Source organism: Cherax quadricarinatus, chromosome 16, assembly GCF_038502225.1.
Source record: "Cherax quadricarinatus isolate ZL_2023a chromosome 16, ASM3850222v1, whole genome shotgun sequence".
Taxonomy (NCBI): domain Eukaryota; kingdom Metazoa; phylum Arthropoda; class Malacostraca; order Decapoda; family Parastacidae; genus Cherax; species Cherax quadricarinatus.
In genome coordinates this window covers 49,036,538-49,056,262 of record NC_091307.1, presented here as the reverse complement: position 1 = coordinate 49,056,262, position 19,725 = coordinate 49,036,538, and the positions used below count along the sequence as shown (strand labels likewise).

The 19,725-nt window shown below is 40.1% G+C and overlaps 1 protein-coding gene across 1 annotated transcript in view; it reads right to left on the bottom strand.

Annotated features, from left to right (window-relative positions):
* LOC128688813 (glutamate receptor ionotropic, delta-2-like) overlaps positions 1–19,725 on the bottom strand; it is a 44,378-nt gene that overhangs the window by 12,332 nt on the left and 12,321 nt on the right. Inside the window, exons 7-9 of the mRNA XM_070085677.1 lie at positions 19,102–19,322; positions 11,224–11,395; positions 143–242 (exon numbers count right to left, since the gene is read on the bottom strand). Coding sequence (XP_069941778.1) covers positions 143–242; positions 11,224–11,395; positions 19,102–19,322 — 493 coding nt within the window. The remainder of the gene's footprint in view (positions 1–142; positions 243–11,223; positions 11,396–19,101; positions 19,323–19,725) is intronic.

Here is a 19,725-nt window from a genome sequence, read left to right as displayed (position 1 = left end):
TTTTCACAGAGGTTGTTTTACATAATACCGTAAGTGTGAGTGTTCAAGGACAGCCTAGGTAGGTCGGGTAGAGTGACTTACTGCCCCTGGGATCTTAGTATTAATAAACTGTGTTAAGAAACAGTTTGATCTTCTTAAGTACCTCTTATTAAATGCAGGAATTAAAGGGCTGTCCTTATGTGCTATCGAAGCCATAATGGTGGGCAGAAATCTCTCTCTTGATGTATAGAAGTCACAGCGTCCTGAAGTAAGTATAACTGTATTATAGCACTTCACACCTTAAGAAAGTTTAAATATCACTAGTTAATCAAATAAAATGAAGTAGACTATCTGGAGAAGTTATGATGTGATCATGAATCAGATGATCATGCTGAATCTGCTTCTTTTATTTAATACTTGTAATTCTGGTAAAAGAAATACGCACACACACACACACACACACACACACACACACACACACACACACACACACACACACACACACACACACACACACACACACACACACACACAAGCTGAGGAAAGAAGGTGGGGTGCTCACGAGGAACAACCATGAAGTATGTGAGGACCTCAACTTGAGATTTAATTAAGGAAGTATTAAGAGTGGAGACAGAAAGGACTCTGGGAAGACAGAACAGAGGGGTACACCAACGAGGGATATACCAACAAGTGTTGAATAAAATGCACACAACCGAGGAGGAGGTGAAGAAGCTGCCAAGTGACCTTGATACCTCAAAGGCGGTGGGACCAGGCAACTCTCTCCATGGGTCCTTAGAGAGGGAGTGGAGACGCTGTGTGTGCCACTAACCGCAATTTTCAACACATCCATTGAAACTGAGCAACTACCTGAGGTATGGAAGATGGCAAACGAAGTCCCCATTTTTAAGAAAGGAGACAGAAACGAGGCGCTAAACTATAGACCAGTGTCACTGACGTGCATAGAATGCAAAGTCATGGAGATTATCAGGAGGAGAGTGGTGAAACACCTGGAACAGAACAAATTTACTAACGACAACCAGCTCAGATTCAGGGAAGGCAAATCCTGTATCACAAACCTTCTAGAGTTTTATGACAATTTAACGGAAGTAAGACACGAGAGAGAGGAGTGGATACATTGCATTTTCTTGGAATGCAAGAAGGCCTTCAATACAGTTCCTCACAAGAGATTAGTGCAAAAGATAGAGGATGAGGCACGTACAAAAGGAAGAGCTCGGCAATGGATCAAAGAATACCTGACAGGGAGGCAACAACGAGTCATGGCACGTGACGAGGTATCACAGTGGGCGCCTGTGACAAGCGAGGTCCCACAGGGGTCAGTCGTAGGACCAGTGCTATTTCTTATATATGTGAATGACATGACGGAAGGAATAGACGCAGAAGTGTCTCTGTTCGCAGATGATGTGAAGTTAATGAGAAGAATTAAATCAGATGAGAACCAGGCAGGACTGCAAAGAGACCCGGACAGGCTGGAAGCTTGGCCCAGCAACTAACTCCTCTAATTTATCCCTGCCAAATACAAAGTCATGAAGATCGGGGGAGGGCAAAGAAGATCACAGACAGAGTATAGGCTAGGTGGCCAAAAGGATCTTAGGGTGAGTATAATACCGAGCACAACTCCTGAAGCGCACATCAACCAGATAACTGCTGTAGCATATGGGTGCCTGGCAAACCTGGGAATAACGTTCCCATACCTCAGTAAGGAATCGTTCAAGACTGTACACTGTGTACGTCAGGCCCATACTGGAGTATAAAGCACCAGTTTGGAACCCACACCTCGTCAAGCACGTCAAGAAATTAGAGAAAGTGCAAAGGTTTGCGACAAGGCTAGTTGCAGAGCTAAGGGAAATGTCCTACGGAGAAAGGTTAAGGGAAATAGGCCTGGCGACACTGGAGGACAGGAGGGGTAAGGAAGACACTTGATAACGACATACAAAATACTGCGATGGACAGAGACTGGATGTTCCAGAGATGGGACACAGAAACAAGGGGTCACAATTGGAAGTTGAAGACTCAGATGAGTCAAAGAGATGTTAGGAAGTATTTCTTTAGTAATAGAGTTGTCAGGAAGTGGCATAGTCCGGCAAGCGATGTAGTGGAGGCAGGTACCATACAGAGTTTTAAGACGAGGTATGATAAAGCTCATGGAGCAGGGCGAGAGAGGACCTAGTACCGATCAGTGAAGAAGCGGGGCCAGGAGCTATGAATCGATCCTTGCAACCACATAGAAATAACAGACACGTGCTCACAGGTATGATAGACGCGATATTCCTGATAGGGAATCAGATCGTACGGAAAGACACATGGAACAGAGGGGAAGGAGGAGTTGCTCTGCTCACCAAAAACCCTCTAGAGCAGTTTTAAGGAGCTAGGATGTATAGACAGAGAGGAAACAGCTGATTACTTAGCAGGAACTCTTCAGACTAGGGGTACCAAGGTAATGATAGCACTGATGTACAACCACCGATGGAATAGCAAAGAGGGTATGATGAGAGCATTGGAGCATTGATGGATACATGGGGAGAGCAAAGTTACTACTTATGGGGGTTTTCAGCCACAAGGAGATCGGCTGGAAAAATCTGAAGCCACTGGCAGGACAAGAAACCCGGAGGGCAAAGATGCTGGAGGTGGTACTGGAAAATCTCATGCACCAACATATTAGGGATACAATCAGAAAGAGAGAGAGAGAGAGAGAGAGAGAGAGAGAGAGAGAGAGAGAGAGAGAGAGAGAGAGAGAGAGAGAGAGAGAGAGAGAGAGGAGAGGATGAATCAGGAAGACTGGACCTCTTATTCACCATTAGCAGTTCCCAAATTTGGTACATTACATATGAAAGGCTCCTCGGTGTTTGTGACCACGTGTTCCTGTGTTTCGAATACATAGTAGATTTATAGTGGAGAGTGAAGAAGCACGACAACCACGGGAGAAGACAAGCTTCAAAAGAGATTATACAGGTGTGAGGCAATTCTTACATGAGGTACAGTGGAGAACAGAATAACAAAGAAAGACGGTAAATGAAATGATGGAATTCGTAAAAACTAAGTGCACGGTGGCAGAGAAGGTCGTACCCAAGGGCAACAGAAATAATGACAAGACCAGAGTGAGCCCATTGTTCACCCGAAGGTGTTGAGAGGAAAAAGCCAAGTGAGTTAGAACATGGAAAAAATACAGAAGGAAAAAGATCTAGGAAAATAAGGAGATGAGTAGAAGAGCCAACAACGAATATACATAGATATGGAGGGAGGCCCAGCCGTAGTATGAGAATGACATAGAATCGAAAGCCAATTCTGACTAAAGTTGTTACACAGAAACATCAGGAAGAAAACAAGAGTCAAGAACTAGGTAATCAAGCTATGTAAGGAAGAAAGGACTCAATAAATGGCCAGGAAGTAGGAGAAGAACTCAACAAGACATTTAGGAAGGTATACTCAGCGGAGAAGGAAAGACTTTCAGCAGACCGAGGTTGTAGAGAACACCAAAAAGTGTTGGACACATTGCACACAACCGAGGAGGAGTTGAAGAAACTGTTTGGCGAACTAAACACCTCGAAGGCGGTGGGACAAGAAAATATATCTCCATGGGGCCACTAAGAACAATCGTCAACCAATCTACTGAAACAAGGTAATTACCAGAGGTGTAGAAGACAGGAAATGTAGTCTTAATTTTTAAGTGGGGAGACAGGCAGTATGAAACTACTCACCCGTGTCACTAACTTGTACAGAATGTAGAGTCATGGATAAGATTATCAGAAGAGTGGTGGAAAGCCTGAAATTGAATGAGCTTATGTTACAGGAGTAGAAAATCCTGTCAAAAACCTGCTGGAGTTCTACGACAGTTTAACAGAAGTAAGAAAGAAGAGAGAAGGTTGGGTAACCTGTTTTTTCCTGGATTATTAGAAGACTTTCTACACAGTTCTGCACAATAGTAGATAGTTATAGCAGCATAAGCACTGCGATAGATCAGGGAATACCTCTCAAGAAGGAAACGACGAGTGATGGTAAATGAAGAGGTGTAGGAGTGGGAGGAAGTGTCATGTGGGGTTCCATAAGGGTGAGTACTAAGGCCAATACTGTTCCTCGTATATGTGAATGACATAACAGAGGGATAATTTAAGAGGTGCCCCTGTTTGTATACAACATGCAGGTAATTCAGAAAATTCAAGCAGATGGGGACCAGGTAAGACTACAAAGGCATCAAGTCCGACAAATATCTTGAATAAAACCCCAACAAGTGCAAAGTCTTGAGACTTGGGGAAAGAAAAAGAAGACGGCAGATGGAGTACAAGGTCAGGGATGAAAGATTGCAATCCTCACTCAAAGTAAATGATCTTAAGGCAAGTATCACACCGAACACATCCCCTGATGAGCACCTGGTAAACCTAAGAGTAACATATCGATATGTAAGTAAGGAAGCATTCACTACACTGCACACCGTATACGTCAGGCCCATATTAAAGTATACAACACCGGTATAGAACCCACGTCTGGTCAAGCACGCCCAAAAATTTGAGAAATTGCAAAGGAGGTAATTGCAGGAGGTAAAAAGTATTTCCTACAAGGACAGGGAGAGAAGGGGTTGCACTGCTCATAAAAAAAACGATGGGGTTTTGAGGAAATGGAAGGCATGAACGAGACTGGAGAAAGGGACTACATAGTAGGTACAATTCAGTCTGGGGAACATAAGGTAATCATTGCAGCGATGTTTAACCCACCACAGAACGGCAGGAGGCCAAGAGAGGAATATGAAGAGAGCAACAGAGCAGTGGTGGACACACTGGCGGAGGTGATTTCAACCACAGGGAGATCGACTGGGAAAACCTGGAGTCTCATGGGGGTCCCGAAACACGGAGAGCCAAGATGATGGATGTGATACTGGAAACCTTCATGCATCAGCACGTCAGGGGCACTACCAGAGACAGAGGGGAGGATGAACCAGCAAGACTGGACCTTGTGCTCACCCTTAGGACATCACATATGAGAGGCCCCTTGGAGATAGTGATCACGTGGTTCTGAGTTTTGATTAAATAATAGAGTTACAAGTGGAGAGGGTAACAGGAGTCGAATGGGAAAAGCCAAACTATAAAAGGGGGGAGTACACAGGTATGAGGAACTTCCTGCAGGAGGTTCAGCGGGACAGAGAACTTGTAGCAAAGTCAATAAATGATATGATGGAATATGTAACAACAAAATACAAGGAGGCAGAGGAAAGGTTTGTTCCTATGGGCAACAGAACTAGTGGGAAGACCAAAGCAAGTCCTTGGTTTACCCGAGAGTGTAGGGAGGTAAAAACTAAGAGCACTAGAGAATGGAAAAGGTACAGAAGGCAAAGGACCCAGGAAAATAAGGAGATCAGTCAAAGAGCCAGAAACGAGTATGCACAGATAAGGTGGGAGGCCCAGCGACAGTACGAAAAAGACATAGCATTGAAAGTCAAATCTGACCCGAAACTGCTGCATAACCACATTAGGAGAAAGACAACAGTCAAAGATCAGGTAATCAGACTGAGGAAAAAAAGTGGGGAACTCACAAGAAACGATCAAGAGGTATGCAAGGATCTCAACACGAGATTTAAGGAAGTATTTACAGTGGAGACAGGAAGGACTCTGGGGAGACAGGACAGAGGGGGACACCAAAAAAGAATACACCAGCAATTGTTGAATGACATACACACAACTGAGGCGGAGGTGAAGAAGCTGCTAAGTGACCTTGATACTTCAAAGGCAATGGGACCGGACAACATCTCCCCGTGGGTCCTTAGAGAGGGAACAGAAATGCTGTGTGTGCCACTAGCCACAATCTTCAACACATCCCTTGAAACTGGGCAACTACCTGAGGTATGGAAAACAGCAAATGTAGTTCCCATTTTTAAAAAAAGGTCTGCATGTCCATGCCACTGGGGGGGGGTGGCATGTACCTGCTTCGCATGGGTCAGTGGGTCTGTTGCAGTGTGGAGAGTGGTGGAACACCTGGAATGGAACAAGAGTATAAACGACAATCAGCACGGATTCATGGAAGGCAAATCCTGTGCCACAAACCTACTGGAGTTTTATGATATAGAAAAAGAAGTAAGACACGAGAGAGAAGAGGGTGGGTTGATTGCATTTTCGTGGACAGCAAGAAGGCTTTTGACACAGTTCCTCACAAGAGATTAGTGCAGAAACTAGAGGATCAGGCGCATATAACGGGAAGGGCACTGCAATGGATCAGAGAACACCGGACAGGGAGGCAACAACAAGTCATGGTACGTGACGAGGTATCACAGGGGGCACCTGTGACGAGCGGGGTCCCACAGGGGTTGGTCCTAGGACCAGTGCTATTTTTGGTGTATGTGAATGGCATGATGGAAGGGATAGACTCAGAGGTGTCCCTGTTCGCAGATGATGTGAAGTTAATGAGGAGAATTAGATCAGATGAGGATCAGGTAGGACTTCAAAGAGACCTGGACAGGCTGGTCCAGCAACTGGCTTCTCCCATTTACTCCTGCCAAATGCAAAGACATGAAGATCGGAGAAGGGCATAGAAGATCGCAGACAGAGTATAGGCTAGGTGTCCAAAGACTGCAAACCTCGCTCAAGGAGAAAGATCTTGGGGTGAGTATAACGCCGAGCACGTCTCTGGAAGCACACATCAACCAGATAGTTGCTGCAGCATATGGGCGCCTGGCAAACCTGAGAATAGCGTTCCGATGCCTCAGTAAGGAATCTTTCAAGACACTGTACAACGTGTACGTCAGGCCCATACTAGAATGTGCAGCACCAGTTTGGAAACCACACCGGGTCAAGCACGTTAAGAAATTAGGGAAAGTGCAAAGGTTTGCGACAAGGTTTGCTCCAGAGCTAAGGGGAATGTCCTACGAAGAAAGGTTAAGGGAAATCGGCCTAACGACAATGGAGAACAGGAGGGTTAGGGGACACATGATAACGACATACAAAATACTGCGAGGAATAGATAAGATGGACAGGGGCAGAATATTTCGGAGATGGGACACAGAAACAAGTGGTCACAATTGGAAGCTGAAGACTTAGATGAGTCAAAGTGATGGTAGGGAGTATTTCTTCAGTCAAAGAGTTGTTAGGAAGTGGAATAGTCTGGCAAGTGATGTAGTGGAGGCAGGAACCATACATAGTTTTAAGACGACGTATGATAAAGCTCATGGAGCAAGGAGAGGGTGGACCCAGTAGTGGTCAGTGAAGAGGCTGAGCCAGGAGCTGAGTCTCAACCCCTGCAACCACAAACAGGTGAGTACACCATACATTGAAACATTCATATAAACTCTCTCTTTCACAAACACTTATAGACTCATACATACACTCATACATACTCTCACATACTCACACATATATCCACTCACAGATACATACACACTGTTCCCTTGGCCCTTTTCCAAGCTTTCCAAGCTGAATTTGAAAAAAAAGAGAAAAGCTCAGTAAAATCGCAAATAAAAAATAAAGAAACTGGAATCCGAATGTCAAATTAGAAGAGAGAGGAAGCAGCAGAAGAGGAGGAAAGATATATTGCGTACTGGAACACCTGATGTTATCTGGATATAGTCACGACATGTAGGAGGATTATGGAAAAAAAATTGTTAGATGCTCTTAGGAAAGAGATCGAGGATATTATAAACAAGTTGTAGGAAGAAAATCAGAATATTTTAAGAAAAAATGCACTTGCAGGTTTAAAAATGGTCTAAGGTCAGTGAGATGATAAAGGGAACATTACAGATTTTTTTAGAGGAAATGGGGGGTAGAGAATGGGGAGAGAAAGGAAGGAATAATAATGAAATGCGAAAATGTGCAACCAAAACAAATGAAACAGTTAGGAAAGAAAGACAATTTTAGAAATGTTGTCATGAAATATGTAAGAAAATGCCTAAAAAAGAAGCGTCTAAGGAGGGAGAAAAAAGAAGGATGGGTGAAGTCAAGTAGGTGACGAACTTTAATAAAGCTAGAAAATAATCACTGGACAAAATACGTCCAGTCAAGCAAACTCTCGTGATGGAAAGAGCATGAGGAAGAATTAAGAAACAGAAACGAGGAATAACAAGATATCACTATGTGTACCTGGATTTAGAGAGAATACAAAGAAGAAGTAACAGATGAATGAGAAAAAATCAGGAGGAGAAACTCGGCTTCCAGGATTACACCAAGAAATTCAGTCCAAGGTTGAATTCACTTTCACACTTAAGAATAATAACTCAGAATTTAGCATACGTTTCCTCTCATCCTTACTAAACAACAACTACAATCCTGACCATTCCTGGATAAGAACTATCTCCACACAACCCGACACATAAGACCACAACATTCCACTCCTCTCTACTTCCTTTCCAGTTCTTCTGACCTATGAGCAAGGATCAGGAACTCAGGAAACTGAGAAGTAAATGCAGTAAGAGAAAGGAAACAGACACACAAATGAAAATACTATAGTTACAAATGAATGAATATCCGAGGCATCTGCAACAGAATAACAATTACTCCAATAAAACTCGCATAAATGATAATATAAACAATCTTCCCAGATGGATATCAAATTTTGATGTTGGGAGGGGGGGGGGAGGGGGTTGTTTGGGTAAGGAAAGGCGAGAATAGGAAGTTAAGAAGAAGAACATAATTAATCAGAAAAATCCTTGCTTTAAGGTAATAAGAGGAATAAACAGACAGAAGTGAGATTCATGCATCTATCTTACATAAGAAAATAGATATATAGAATAAACATATACAGTGGTTTACATTTAAAATAAGTCAAACTTACAGTATGCCTTCTAATTGAGCCTGTGCATAAGGACTAAATACAACATAAAATTTCTGTATGATTATATACATTCAATCACTTGACTTTTACTACCAAACTTGTTTCTTTTAACCGATGGCAGCGCTAGATGTAGAAATCATATCTAAAGGAAATATCGTAGAATGTCTGTAATGGTTGTATGGTACACCTTATAACCTGGCAGGCTGACAGGTCTGACTTCTGTCATGTCTGTGCCACAGTACTGCACCATAACAGGTTGCAGCTCATCACTCTTCCAAACTCATCAAGACCTTAGTTAGCTATATGAAATTGAACCGATCATTTATGGCAGACCCCCAATGGATGCCCAGTATGTGTCCATACCTCCTTCACCAGAATGTCTAAATTATCATCATCACTAGTCCTATTAGGTACCATTATGTTTTCAAAAGATGTCAACTCTTTGCATTTACTTTAAACATGGATAGTTAGGAACAGAGATCGAGTCCCATACCCCCATCATTTGGTTCCCATATCTCCATAGGGAATTGATACCCCCGGTTAATTTTTTTTTATTTTAAGAACTGCCAATGGGATTGCTAAGTATTAAATGAATGAAGTATATTGTATACTGTATATCGTAATTTAGACCATTTACCTAGTATTTACTAAGCCTCAACCTCGCGAGTACAATCTAGTGAATAGAGGAATTGCCTCCTTTTCCACTCTGTAAAGTGACTTACAGGACAAGCATGACACGTAGAACATTAAAATTATATAAAATACCGACAGATTGTTAGGTAAGACACATATGCAACAGTTAGGTATCTTTATTTCAGACTATGGAACAATGCTCTTCTCCAGACTGAGGGACTGACCACCTCAAAACTTTAAGGGTGATGGACTGATTACATCGTCTTCAAGTCTCTTGTGCTTCTATCAACTTTTCTGTACTCGACTGAAGAAGCCTACTGTGTAGGTGAACCGTTTCGAAATAAAGATACCCAACTGTTGCATATGTGTCTTACAGGACAAGCATGACTTGTAGAATACGTAGAAAAAATTGAGGTAGGAATAGAGACAGTTTTATCATAAACTGATTGAAATGATATGCGTGAATGGTTTTCTCTTCTCAGAGGTTTGTATGTATATATTTGTATTCATTCAGCTTCTGTATAATTAAAGGCCCTACAAATCGGACAAGTAAGGTGTGACTTAGAGCTTTATGTAGTAATGAAACCATATCAACTGGGTTAATATTCTAGGAAATGCTGCCTTGTCATAATGCTATTTCATTAAGGTTGAACAATTTGTTGCGAGTACATTGCTAAACATTATTTTAGATTAATGCAAATATCAACACAGCAAAATAACCTGTGGTGGAAAATATGGGATGGAAGGGGAGCGAAACAGAATTGGAACCGATCCTGAAGTTACTGGATCTAATCTAAGAAGGTTATTTACAAATCATCACTTGCTCATGTAAAAAGCAGTGTAGTAGTCTCATCTGTAAATGTCATAGATGTAGTTGCAGCAATATATAAAATAAAATCATTACTCAACACGGACGTGTCATAATTAAAAGATACTAATATTTTTCCACGATCATTTTCTTATTTCCTTTGTTCAAATGTTTCATTATAAAATAGCAAGTAAACCTTTTTTTATGTTATGGATAAAAGGTGAAAAATCAGATTTGGTACAGCATTTCTGGATTCGTTATACTCACATTATGTTATGAAGTCTGGTTTCCAGCCTTATCATCAAAATTCCTTTAAAAACTGGAATTCTTGGAAATGTGACCAGGTTATTAGGAAATATTACAGTAACATTGACACAGTTTTGAAAGGTTTAGAATTAGAATCTGTTTAGTTTGGAAGGGCCTGTAAGTAGAAAAATACTTTTAAAAACTTGTTAATTAAGAAAAAAGAAGAAATTTGAGGGGAAGTGAATATCTTGAGTTTTTGGGGAATTGATTTGTCAAAGGATGGAATTCTGAAGGTTTAGATTGAAGACGTTTTTCAAAGCATGCAATTAAAAAAATACATATCAGAATTCTATTGAGAAAACTTATATAAATTTAAGGAATAGCATATGAATGTTGTTAGAAGGCAGAGACTGTAGGCAGAGAAACTGACGTGTATGAGACCAGTATTGGTTTAAATTATAAAAAGAAAGAAACTTAAAGTAAAATTTAGTATACTAGTGAAAAGTACGATTCAAAAACAGAAAAAAAACGTTGTTGAAATAGTTTGGGGATGAAAAACTATTCAAGATTTTTCATAAGCGTTTAAAACTCCGGGATGGATGGAAAGAGTTGTACGGTATATGTAAGTCACTACAAAAATCATATACAGTGGGTAAACACTTGAACACTGAGCAGGCATACGAGAATATGCAAATAATCTTTCTGGTTGTTAACAGAGTGATATCTATGAAGGAATTCATTGAAACTATTTAACAACATTTTATTTTCGAACATAAAAAGAATTTTTTAACCTGTACGAGAGAAGTCTTGGCTGACGAAAATATTGATCAAAATCTCAATCTGGAAAATGGCGTAACTTCCGTGACGAACCAGAGTGTCAGTGATGTTGAAGAACTGGAAGAGTGTCTGGTATATGATGTGTCTTCTATAACCAGGCTCGTAAACCTCACGATACATACCAGACTATTGAGAAAAACCGAAAGAGAGAGAGTTGCGTAAGCGTGAATAGGCCCGGCAAGAGATGATATCACTGATCATTAACATGGGTAGTTGACCATTGTACAAACTCACTAACACCCTTACCTTCCATGCCCTCCTGTCTGAAGTCAATAATTTGGTCTCTACAAGGTCTAATTCAGAAGATTTAGCCGCTGCTGAGATTATCAGATTTTCTAGTTGTAAAAAGGAGTGGCTGGTTCACTTTCTACCCCATATTCATCCCGTGGATGGAAGCGCAAGAGGACGTGGATAAACAAGAACATTTAGGAACTATCTCCCAGTTAACATTAATGCATGCCTATTTATATATAGAATTCGCTATCATGTTGGAAGCAAATTTAAGATTTTTGCTTATTATGGCCATCAATCATATTTTCAATAATGAGATATTCTGACATATCAGAAACGTTATGCTTTCTGTATTTTTCTCAGTAAGTGTTCATTCCAGCATATGGTGTTCAAGAAATCGGTAACAACACTGTCCACATAATTTGCATTTCGTATGATCATTGTTTGTGCAACTACAAAATTACCAGAGGTTCCTCTAACCAATATTATACCTGGCTATTACGAAATCACCCAGTCTGGTCATATGGCAAGCAGCTCCATTAACGTAATTGTGTACATTCGTAGATGCTCCGGTATCTTAACTGCCTTATAATAAATAGCATGCATCACGAAATCATAATGACACGATTGCAAACAAACCAACCACAGGCGGGGTTAGAACCCGCGGGTTCTAACCCCGCCCGTGGTATAGTTTAATATTACTCCTAATGTCAGACAAAGATAGGCCAAAGTTGTGTTCCACATTTTCCTTCAGAATACTATGTCAAATTTACCGAAATCTTAATGAAGGAATAATTGAATATATGATGTAATACCATAGAAACTTAGCATCCTTTTTTCTCTGATTTTCGAGTATCTATATGTATCTGACTTCTCTAATGAGCATTTTTGATCGACACCATGCCCAGCCCTTCTAGGGTAGGGTAGGTGCCAGAGCCCGAGCCTTTAGCTCATAAGACTGTCATTCCCATTTGCTCCCTTGGGGCGGGGATGGCAGACCAGAGAGGCCTAGCTTGTGGCTAGGCCTGGGGACAGTTGGTCCCAAAGATGAGGAGGTACTTGTGCCTCCTCCCATGGGAGACTTAGGTATCAGATACTCCCTAAAGAGGGAGCCAAGGCCGGGCCACCACTTGGAAAAGGCCCGGGCCGGGAGAATACCGGCTAATCTTTAATAATAATAATAATAATAATAATAATAATGAGCATTTTGTCAGTCATTATGTTAGTCAAGAACTTCAATAATGACAAGGAAAAGGTAATAATTGGAGTCAAGTCAGGTATTAAAAGTTAAGTTTAGTTCCATTACGATTGCAAACAATTAACTTGGTTAAATTACTTGAACTTTTTTAAGAACGGAAATCATTCTATGACCTCTTTTATGAATCATTATGTCATCATTATACCTTATAGTTATATGTTTAGGTGAGGTAGGAAACACATTTAGGAAAACATGAATCAGGACGTTAAAGAACATGGGACTGGGAACTCCGACGAGTGATGTGTTAGCGACCTTTCTAAAGTATCAAATGCAGATTTTAGATCAAGGATTTTAGATCAAGGAATGTGTAACAACTAATAGACGTGTGTGCAGTGAGGAAAGTGGCAATACCATTCTGCACACTTTTTGCTTTTCATAAATCCATAGAGATGAGAGAGTTGGTGACTGATTCTAGAATATAGTCTGTTAAGTATTATACTTTCAAATATTTTACAAAAAACAGCTAGTGCCTCTGGCTGATCAAAGATCTTGCTTATATGAGCAGCACCAACAACAAAGTTCGTTGCATTGTCTGAAATCATTAGTCTGGGACATGGTTTTCTGGCTGCAAACCTTCTGTATAGTTTGATAAAGGTTTCAACAGACATGTCAGTGGCTACTTCTAGATGTACTGCTCTAGTTGTAGCACAAGTGAACAAACAGATGTACACCTTGATGAGAACTTTGTCAACTGTTTTAGTTAAAATTATTGGTCCAGTGTAATCTACACCTGTCACCTCAAATGGAGTGACATTGGACAAACTCGTTCAGAGGGATATGGAGGTGGACCTGGATACTGACATACTCGTGTATCGTATATGACAAAGTGTGTCAGCCACCCCACCATGTAACACGTCACTGTGGGCGTTTTAAACAATCAGGTTTGTTAACCAATAATTCTTAGGGATTGATATTAGATGTATGGCTTCTTTAGGTAGTGAAGAATTATGAATTCTTCCTCGATATCTTATAATCTTTCCTGAGTGGAGATAAAGTCCTAAAGAATTTATCATATTAAGTTTCTTTGTATATTTATCGTGTATTTCCAGAAATTTATATTCTGTAGAGAAAACATCTTTCTGTATTAGTTTCACCCAGTATTTAATGGGTTCAGGAAATTCATAATTAGGTTTCATCCTTTTAATGAATTTAAAGACAAGAGTTGTAACTCTTAAGAGTTTACCCAAAGATGAGTATTTAGATCCGTCAATGACTATTTCTGGCGGGTCTGTTGTATGTAAACAGATTATGTCTGCTGTGTTCAAGCAGATTGTTTTTTTCTGGCATAATGTGAGCTTTTTGCTGAGGCCAGTTATTTTCATTAGAGAGCCAGTTCGGTCCGTGGAGCCATAATTTATTATCCACAAATTTCTTGAGTGGGACACCACGTGACATGTCAGCTGGATTCTCTTGGGTAGAGACGTGGTGAAAGAGATAATCTTTCTGCATGTCATTTATTTCTGCTACTCTGTTCTGTACATAGGCCAACTTACTCTTATTATTTCTTAACCACTGGAGAATTGCTTCATTATCACTCCATATTACAGTTTTTTCAATAGCGAGATGATCAAATACTTTGTTGAGATAGACAGCTAATTTGGCTCCTACATAGAGTGCTGTCAGTTCCAATTGTGGTACTGTTCTGGCCTTCAATGGTGCTACCCTGGCCTTTGAAGTAATTAGTGTACTTACTTCAGCGTTACTCATGTAAGCTACAGCGCCATAACCTCTGGTTGGCGCATCACAGAACACATGTAATGTGTACTTGTTTCCCTCTTGACCTATTTGTCTGGGAAATTTAATTTGATGAAGTTGTTTAAACTCCGTGGATATTTCATCCCATGCTTGACTCATTTCTAGAGGCAAGTTCTCCCAACCTAATCTGAGCTTCAATACATCCTGCTCAAGCATTTTACCCTTTATGGTAATAGGTGAGACGAGTCCTAGAGGATCAAAACATTGTGATACCTCTGACATTAAACTACGTTTAGTGAGTGTACTGCATGATTTATTGTTTATCCTTTTGAGACTCATAGTATCTTCCTGTGTGTTCCAATTAAGTCCCAGCATATTGTTGCAATCAGGAATTTCAGCTTCAGGGAAATCTTCTTTGATAAGTTCCCTTAATTGCTTTGAATTAGTATTCCACATCCCTAGAGGCATATTTGCTTCTTTCATTTCCTTGTTAGCTTCTCTGTATAAGGATTTCAAATCCTCCTCTTTATTTACAGTACCTTAAAAATTGTCCACATATAATCTTTTCTTTAAGGCACTTTCAGATTTCTTCAAACAAGAAACTAAGGACTCTCTCCGACCTCTGTCCTCCTGACTTTGACCTTGTTCAACGGTTTCGTGTCATCTGTCCCTCTCTTCCTTATTTCTATCTCTTCTTCAAATGTATATTTAGAGTAGCTTCTAGCAAGAATGGAGAGGATGTTCCACCAAATAATACTGACTTGAAACGATATCTTTTCACAGGAGTTTGAGGTTCAGGTGGATTTTCAGGCCACAGGAAACGAGAATAATCTCTATCAATTTCTTGTAGTCCTATGGATTTGTGCGAAATTTTATAAGCACATCTCCAAGTTTCTCAGTTAATGAGGGTCCGGTCATCAGGCAATCATTAAGACTTGCTACATATTTACTTGCACTTACGTTGCAATTGTAAACAACGCGTAGTGGAGTGGTTTCTGAATATTTTCTGACTCCATGGTGCGAGTGATAATGAGCTTCTGTCTTCAAAACGTTATCGACTACTTCCTCAATGAAATTATTGTCCAAGCTGTTATATTAAAGGAAACTATATATAAATTGTAAGCTTATATATATATATATATATATATATATATATATATATATATATATATATATATTTATATATATATATATATATATATATATATATATATATATATATATATTATTTTTATTATCACACCGGCCGATTCCCACCAAGGCAGGGTGGCCCGAAAAAGAAAAACTTTCACCATCATTCACTCCATCACTATCTTGCCAGAAGGGTGCTTTACACTACAGTTTTTAAACTGCAACATTAACACCCCTCCTTCAGAGTGCAGGCACTGTACTTCCCATCTCCAGGACTCAAGTCCAGCCTGCCGGTTTCCCTGAACCCCTTCATAAATGTTACTTTGCTCACACTCCAACAGCACGTCAAGTATTAAAAACCATTTGTCTCCATTCACTCCTATCAAACACGCTCACGCATGCCTGCTGGAAGTCCAAGCCCCTCGCACACAAAACCTCCTTTATCCCCTCTCTCCAACCTTCCCTAGGCCGACCCCTACCCCGCCTTCCTTCCACTACAGACTGATACACTCTTGAAGTCATTCTGTTTCGCTCCATTCTCTTTACATGTCCGAACCACCTCAACAACCCTTCCTCAGCCCTCTGGACAACAGTTTTGGTAATCCCGCACCTCCTCCTAACTTCCAAACTACGAATTCTCTGCATTATATTCACACCACACATTGCCCTCAGACATGACATCTCCACTGCCTCCAGCCTTCTCCTCGCTGCAACATTCATCACCCATGCTTCACACCCATTCAAGAGCGTTGGTAAAACTATACTCTCATACATTCCCCTCTTTGCCTCCAAGGACAAAGTTCTTTGTCTCCACAGACTCCTAAGTGCACCACTCACTCTTTTCCCCTCATCAATTCTATGATTCACCTCATCTTTCATAGACCCATCCGCTGACACGTCCACTCCCAAATATCTGAATACATTCACCTCCTCCATACTCTCTCCCTCCAATCTGATAATCAATCTTTCATCACCTAATCTTTTTGTTATCCTCATAACCTTACTCTTTCCTGTATTCACCTTTAATTTTCTTCTTTTGCACACCCTACCAAATTCATCCACTAATCTCTGCAACTTCTCTTCAGAATCTCCCAAGAGCACAGTGTCATCAGCAAAGAGCAGCTGTGACAACTCCCACTTCGTGTGTGATTCTTTATCCACGACTCTTGCCAAGACCCTCGCATTTACTTCTCTTACAACCCCATCTATAAATATATTAAACAACCACGGTGACATCACACATCCTTGTCTAAGGCCTACTTTTACTGGGAAATAATTTCCCTCTTTCCTACATACTCTAACTTGAGCCTCACTATCCTCGTAAAAACTCTTCACTGCTTTCAGTAACCTACCTCCTATACAATGCACTTGCAACATCTGCCACATTGCCCCCCTATCCACCCTGTCATACGCCTTTTCAAAATCCATAAATGCCACAAAGACCTCTTTAGCCTTATCTAAATACTGTTCACTTATATGTTTCACTGTAAACACCTGGTCCACACACCCCCTACCTTTCCTAAAGCCTCCTTGTTCATCTGCTATCCTATTCTCCGTCTTACTCTTAATTCTTTCAATTATAACTCTACCATACACTTTACCAGGTACACTCAACAGACTTATCCCCCTATAATTTTTGCACTCTCTTTTATCCCCTTTGCCTTTATACAAAGGAACTATGCATGCTCTCTGCCAATCCCTAGGTACCTAACCCTCTTCCATTCATTTATTAAATAATTGCACCAACCACTCCAAAACTATATCCCCACCTTCTTTTAACATTTCTATCTTTATCCCATCAATCCCGGCTGCCTTACTCCCTTTCATTTTACCTACTGCCTCACGAACTTCCCCCACACTCACAATTGGCTCTTCCTCACTCCTACTAGATGTTATTCCTCCTTGTCCTATGCACGAAATCACAGCTTCCCTATCTTCATCAACATTTAACAATTCCTCAAAATATTCCCTCCATCTTCCCAATACCTCTGACTCTCCATTTAATAACTCTCCTCTCCTATTTTTAACTGACAAATCCATTTGTTCTCTAGGCTTTCTTAACTTGTTAATCTCACTCCAAAACTTTTTCTTATTTTCAACAAAATTTGTTGATAACATCTCACCCACTCTCTCATTTGCTCTCTTTTTACATTGCTTCACCACTCTCTTAACCTCTCTCTTTTTCTCCATATACTCTTCCCTCCTTGCATCACTTCTACTTTGTAAAAACTTCTCATATGCTAACTTTTTCTCCCTTACTACTCTTTTTACATCATCATTCCACCAATCGCTCCTCTTCCCTCCTGCACCCACTTTCCTGTAACCACAAACTTCTGCTGAACACTCTAACACTACATTTTTAAACCTACCCCATACCTCTTCGACCCCATTGCCTATGCTCTCATTAGCCCATCTATCCTCCAATAGCTGTTTATATCTTACCCTAATTGCCTCTTCTTTTAGTTTATAAATCTTCACCTCTCTCTTCCCTGATGCTTCTATTCTCCTTGTATCCCATCTACCTTTTACTCTCAGTGTAGCTACAACTAGAAAGTGATCTGATATATCTGTGGCCCCTCTATAAACATGTACATCCTGAAGTCTACTCAACAGTCTTTTATCTACCAATACATAATCCAACAAACTACTGTCATTTCGCCCTACATCATATATATATATATATATATATGTATATATAGGTATATATATATATATATATATATATGTATATATATATATATATATATATTAACAGTAACATTTATATACGTGTAAGAAATATACAGGTGTGATTTACAGTTATACAGTGACATTTACATGTTTAGTGAATGAAGTGTATAACTGTATTTATGGTGACTCAGTAATGTCAAGCTGAGACAGCAGAATTCAGGATATCAACACCAGAGGCATTGTCCAGATATATGTACCCTTTACCCTTCATGGCCATTGACCCAAAGATTAAGCTTAGTAGGTCAGTAGTGTCTGACTCGATTATTGCTGACTTGAGCATAAACTCAGTGTGGTACTAAAATTATCAGTATACCATTAATTAAAATGGCTTGTTTGAAAACTCAGTTTCAGTCTTTACAGACTAAGATTACACAATTAGAAAATATAATTTCAGTCTGTATAGGATTAATTCAAGATACAAACATAGATTTTGATGATCTTGAGGTAAAAGTGGAATTACTTACACTGCGTCTGAAAATTATTAATTCAGATTATACAAAATATGAAAGTGAATTCTTAGAATCAAATCCATCTGATGATGAAATTAAAAATGTTTTGGGTACTTTTAGTGATCAACAATTAAGATGGACAGGAGTACAGGCTACCTGCCACAAAACTGTCACAGAGACCTACCGTAACTAGTGGTCAAACATCTGCTACACCTGCAACAACAGTTGTCCCATTACCAAACTTGCCTATTTTGTCATTACTTATTTTCCAAGGTCATAATTGAAATAGACAATGCATCAATTATTCATATAATGCAGCCACTGAAACAATATCATACATTTAGAAATGAGCCATAAACGGAGTCCTTCTGCCAGACCAATGTTGCAGAAGTATCGTCCAAGAGGTCGCGGAGAGTCTGGTAGGGCTGGCTGATGTACTTCACAGCCAGACTGGACATGAGGTTCCCTGAGTAACTCTTGATCAGCACTTGTGATATCATCATCATCCACAAGAGAAACATCAGACGCTTCCACCACCAGCTGCCCGACACCAAGCAGTCTGAACACATTAATACATTTATTATGCAGCAATATCTGCAGTTATTATTCTTTGACTAAACTGATTGTTATTGTATGGCTATAAAACATAGCTGTCACCTCGTTTGATGTAAAACTCTTGCGTTAAACAAGTTTCTCAAGTCTACAGATTTTGTTCGTGTTGTGATGACAGTGGCTGCGTTGGGCTTAAACTTACGGGTTTTGTTTTTTTCTGTATGTACAAGAAAAGTGCAACAAGAGAAATAAAGCAACGATTAGTGAGTTTTGTACTGATGCATTTTACTTGCCTTTGGGGATGTTTATTTTAGCTTCCCCGGAACTTAAGGTAATTTTCCTGTTTTTTTTTTCTTTTCCTAGCCGCATCTGGTTGGGAAAGAATGGGTGTTATGAACACCACTACCTTA